Genomic DNA, 3,646 nt, shown 5'->3' with positions numbered 1-3,646 from the left:
CAAGCCACAAGGTGGTGCGGGGCAGCAAAGGGCTGGCGAGGGCAGGGGTCCCGAGGGTCAGTTGGGGGGTGGGGGAAGGTGCGGCCGGCGGGTGACAGGGGCAGAGGAGAGATGCAGGGACGGGGCAGGGTGGGGCAGCGGGTGGCCCCGATACTCACACCTCCAGAATGCGGTCCCCCTTGCGCACCCCGGCCCGATCGGCCGCCCCCCCGGGCAGCACGGCGCTCACATGCTGCAGCGGCGCGTACAGCTCCCCGTTGATGCTCCGCAGTTGCCCGCCCTCGCTCACTTGGCCCCGCACGTTGAAGCCGTAGCCGGACTCGGACTTGACGATGCGCACCACCCGCGGGCCGCCGCTTCCCCCGCCGCCGTTCCCGGCGCAGTGGAGCCCAGGCCCCCCACCGCCACCGCCGCCGCCGCCTCCGTTCCTGTGAGAGGCTGAGGGGTGAATCCCTTCCCCGTCCTCATCCGCCATCTTGCGCGCGAGCGACTCGTACTCCCGCCCCCCTACGCCTCCACTCCCTCCCCACGCGCACTAGCCGTTCTCAGCAATCGCGCGAACCCCGGCGCGCGCCCGCTCCGCCGACCAAGGGACCCGAGTCGGCCACCGAGCTGCCGGTGAGAGAAAAGGGGAGGCAGGGGGCGGGGAGAAAGCGAGAGGTTAAGCACAGTGGAACCTCCTGGGAAATGTAGTTTCTGCAAGGCGGAGACGGAGACGGGGCTGGGTGCTGGCCGGAGCTGAGGTTCTGACGCAGTTCGGGAGCAAAGCCTGATGGGAATTGGAGTTTCTCTTTCAGAAGTTCAGTTCTGAGTTCGATGGTAAAACATTTCACCCTAGCATGGTGAGATGTTTCTGCGGCTCACGTGGTGGCAAGTTTGGTTTTCTTTGTTCTCATTTACTTTTATAGCCTCTTTCATTTTATGACCTCTAAAAACATTGCGCTAAATTGACATTTGTGATTCAACATGGTCTTGAATTATAATAACATCTTATTTGTTCAGTTGATGTGTTCAGATACAGACATCTTATCGTACTCGTCAGTCCCAACAACTTTGTACGACAAATAGATCATGAATTAGTTTCCCTATTTCAGACAGCAGGAAGCTGAACCTTCCTCTGTTCAAAGTTATTAAGTAACTATTAAGTAACAGGAACTAAGGCCCAGTTATTTTTATGCAACTATTCCTTTCATGTGTTGCAACTACATGAAAATTATGCCCAAAGTATACGAAAGGTTTATGTAAAGCGGAAACTACTGTCTTAGTGATTTAGAACTTGGGTATTTAGAGAGGCTAAGGAGTTCTGGTAAGGAGCTCTGGTAGCGTAGTGGTTACGATTCGGGCTGCAAACCTTAAGGTCAGCGGTTCAAAACTACCAGCTGCTCCGTGGGAGAAAGATGAGGCTTTCTACTCCCGTAAAGATTGACAGCCTCAGAAACCCTGTACAGGGTCGCTATGAATCGGAACCGATTCCACGGCACACCACCACCACTACCATTAGAAAGACTAAGTGATAATTATTTAAATGAACAATTTTGAAGTTACCCTTATTTCTAATTATTTTTGTCTTCCTCAGCAGCACAACATAGTTCTTTGCAAGGGGCAACAGTTGATGTTTTTGACTACGTACCAAAACACAAACTTACAAGTATTGTGCAGTGTGCCTTGTTAAAGCAAGTACAAGGGGGCTTCAGAGAGCTCTTGGAGAAATTACATTATCCTTTCATTGCGTTTTTCCACAAACATTTTGGAGCCCCCTCCCAAGAAAAAGAACGAAAACAACATATATAGTCTACTTAATTAAGCATTTACTTCTCAGGTCTAGTATTTGATCTTGCCCTACTGATAGGCTAGTAAATTAAATCCTTTACTGTTTCTTGGAGGTTGACAGAGGACACAATGAGAGACAAAGGACTATTACTATGACGCAGCAAGCATTCAGAAAGTGTGTGATGGTTCCTCTTGCCTCCCCAAGTCCCATGGGATGACACAAAGGGATGAATGCTATACACTCGGTGGATTCCCATCACAACTAAGGAACACTGAGTTTGTAGAATCTGCCATTTTATAGGAAGCAGTAAACAAACCTGCTGTTTATTCTGCAGAGAGAGATAACGTCATCCCCCAAGATTGTTCACTTTACACAGTCCTGAAAAATAACATTGGTAAAGAGTGGTCACAGCTTTGCATTCTTGTCATATCCATGAAGGTGTGTAGGTGCACAGAAGACCCATGGATGATGATCTCTCCCACTAGTAGTATGTGCCAAACACTATCCTAAGAATTTTACATCTATCTTCTTATTTAATCCTCATTTATAGATAAGGAAACAGGCTTACAGTGTTCACACAGCTAAGAAGCAGTGAATCCAGCCAAAGCAATAGAGATACGTAGTTAAAAGACCATAAAAAGTCAACTTGCATAGGTCTGTGACTGATAAAAAGCAACAAACAGCTCCTGAAAGAATTTGTGAAATATGCTTTTCCAGGAATTGCTCAAGGGGGTGAGGGAGAAAGATCCAGTAAAAGAATTAAGACGTCATGAAATATGGAATGAGGACTCAGAGTCATTTATAATTAGAACATAAAGATAATTGTGACCTATTTTATAACCACATGCTAATGAAGAAATGTATCTATTGGTTATAAAAATATGAAAATTAATGTGAGTTGAAATAAGAACTTTGTCCAAAATAATAATGGCATTGGGACTGAATATGAATCATTTGGTTTGAACTGTGCACTGAATGGGGGAGAATTTATCTACCAAAGCCAAGAGTCAGAAAAAGGAAAAAGAAGGAAGCTTCCACTAAAAGAGTTTCTTTCTCTCTCTCTCTTTTCTTTTATTTCACTACGATGGTCTGAATACCTTCTCTATTCCAGGTTCTGTAGCAGTAGGTAGGGGATACAGAGACAAATAAAATGATATCTACAAGCTTCATGGAAGGCAATGTGGCATGGACAAATGACAAATGCACATACCCCTTGATCTAGCAAGTCTCTTCTAGGCGTTCACTTTCCTATCCCACTCACACACCTGTGAAATGAGGTGTTTTATTAGGTTGGTCATTGCGGTAGTCTTTGTATTCACAAAAGATTGGAAATAACATAAATGTTCATAGGTCAAATTATGATAGATCACACAATGGAAAACTGAATAACTAGAGAAAGAATAATGAAGTTCTTTGTGTGAAACTATGGAATGATCTCTTGAATACTGTACATGATTAGGTGAAAACAAGGTGCAGCATAGTTTATAGACCATGATGTCATTTGAATGTAAAACGGGAACCATATATGTGGTTATATCTCCAAGATGTATTCACAAGAAACTGATAACATTGATTGCCTCTGGATGAGGCGTAGGGAGGTGAACTGCGGACAGGGGTAGGAGGGAGACTTTTTATTATATGTCTTATTAAAATAACTTGTATTTTCAGTCAGGTGAATGTGCTGCCTATTCAAAAAGAAAGTAAATTAACAGATTTAGGAAAGATCAGTTTGGAAGGAAAAGTGGTCAGAGCATCAAAATAAGAAAGTAAAATAAAATACTATTAAGGAGCTCTGGTAGCGTAGTGGTTACGAATTGGGCTGCGAACCTTAAGGTCAGCGGTTCGAAACTACCAGCCGCTCCGCGGGAGAAAGAT

At 45.1% G+C, this 3,646-nt stretch overlaps 1 protein-coding gene across 1 annotated transcript in view; it reads right to left on the bottom strand.

Moving 5' to 3' along the window:
- Positions 1-521, bottom strand: part of SNX27 (sorting nexin family member 27) — a 113,226-nt gene extending 112,705 nt beyond the window's left edge. The window contains exon 1 of the mRNA XM_006861425.1: positions 159-521. Within this exon, the coding sequence (XP_006861487.1) occupies positions 159-475 (317 nt within the window). The 5' untranslated portion in view covers positions 476-521. The remainder of the gene's footprint in view (positions 1-158) is intronic.
- Positions 522-3,646: the final 3,125 nt, after the last annotated feature.

This window comes from Chrysochloris asiatica, unplaced genomic scaffold, assembly GCF_000296735.1.
Source record: "Chrysochloris asiatica unplaced genomic scaffold, ChrAsi1.0 scaffold00042, whole genome shotgun sequence".
NCBI lineage: Eukaryota > Metazoa > Chordata > Mammalia > Afrosoricida > Chrysochloridae > Chrysochloris > Chrysochloris asiatica.
The sequence above is the reverse complement of the archived record's forward strand: the minus strand, read 5'-3'. Positions and strand labels throughout refer to the sequence as shown.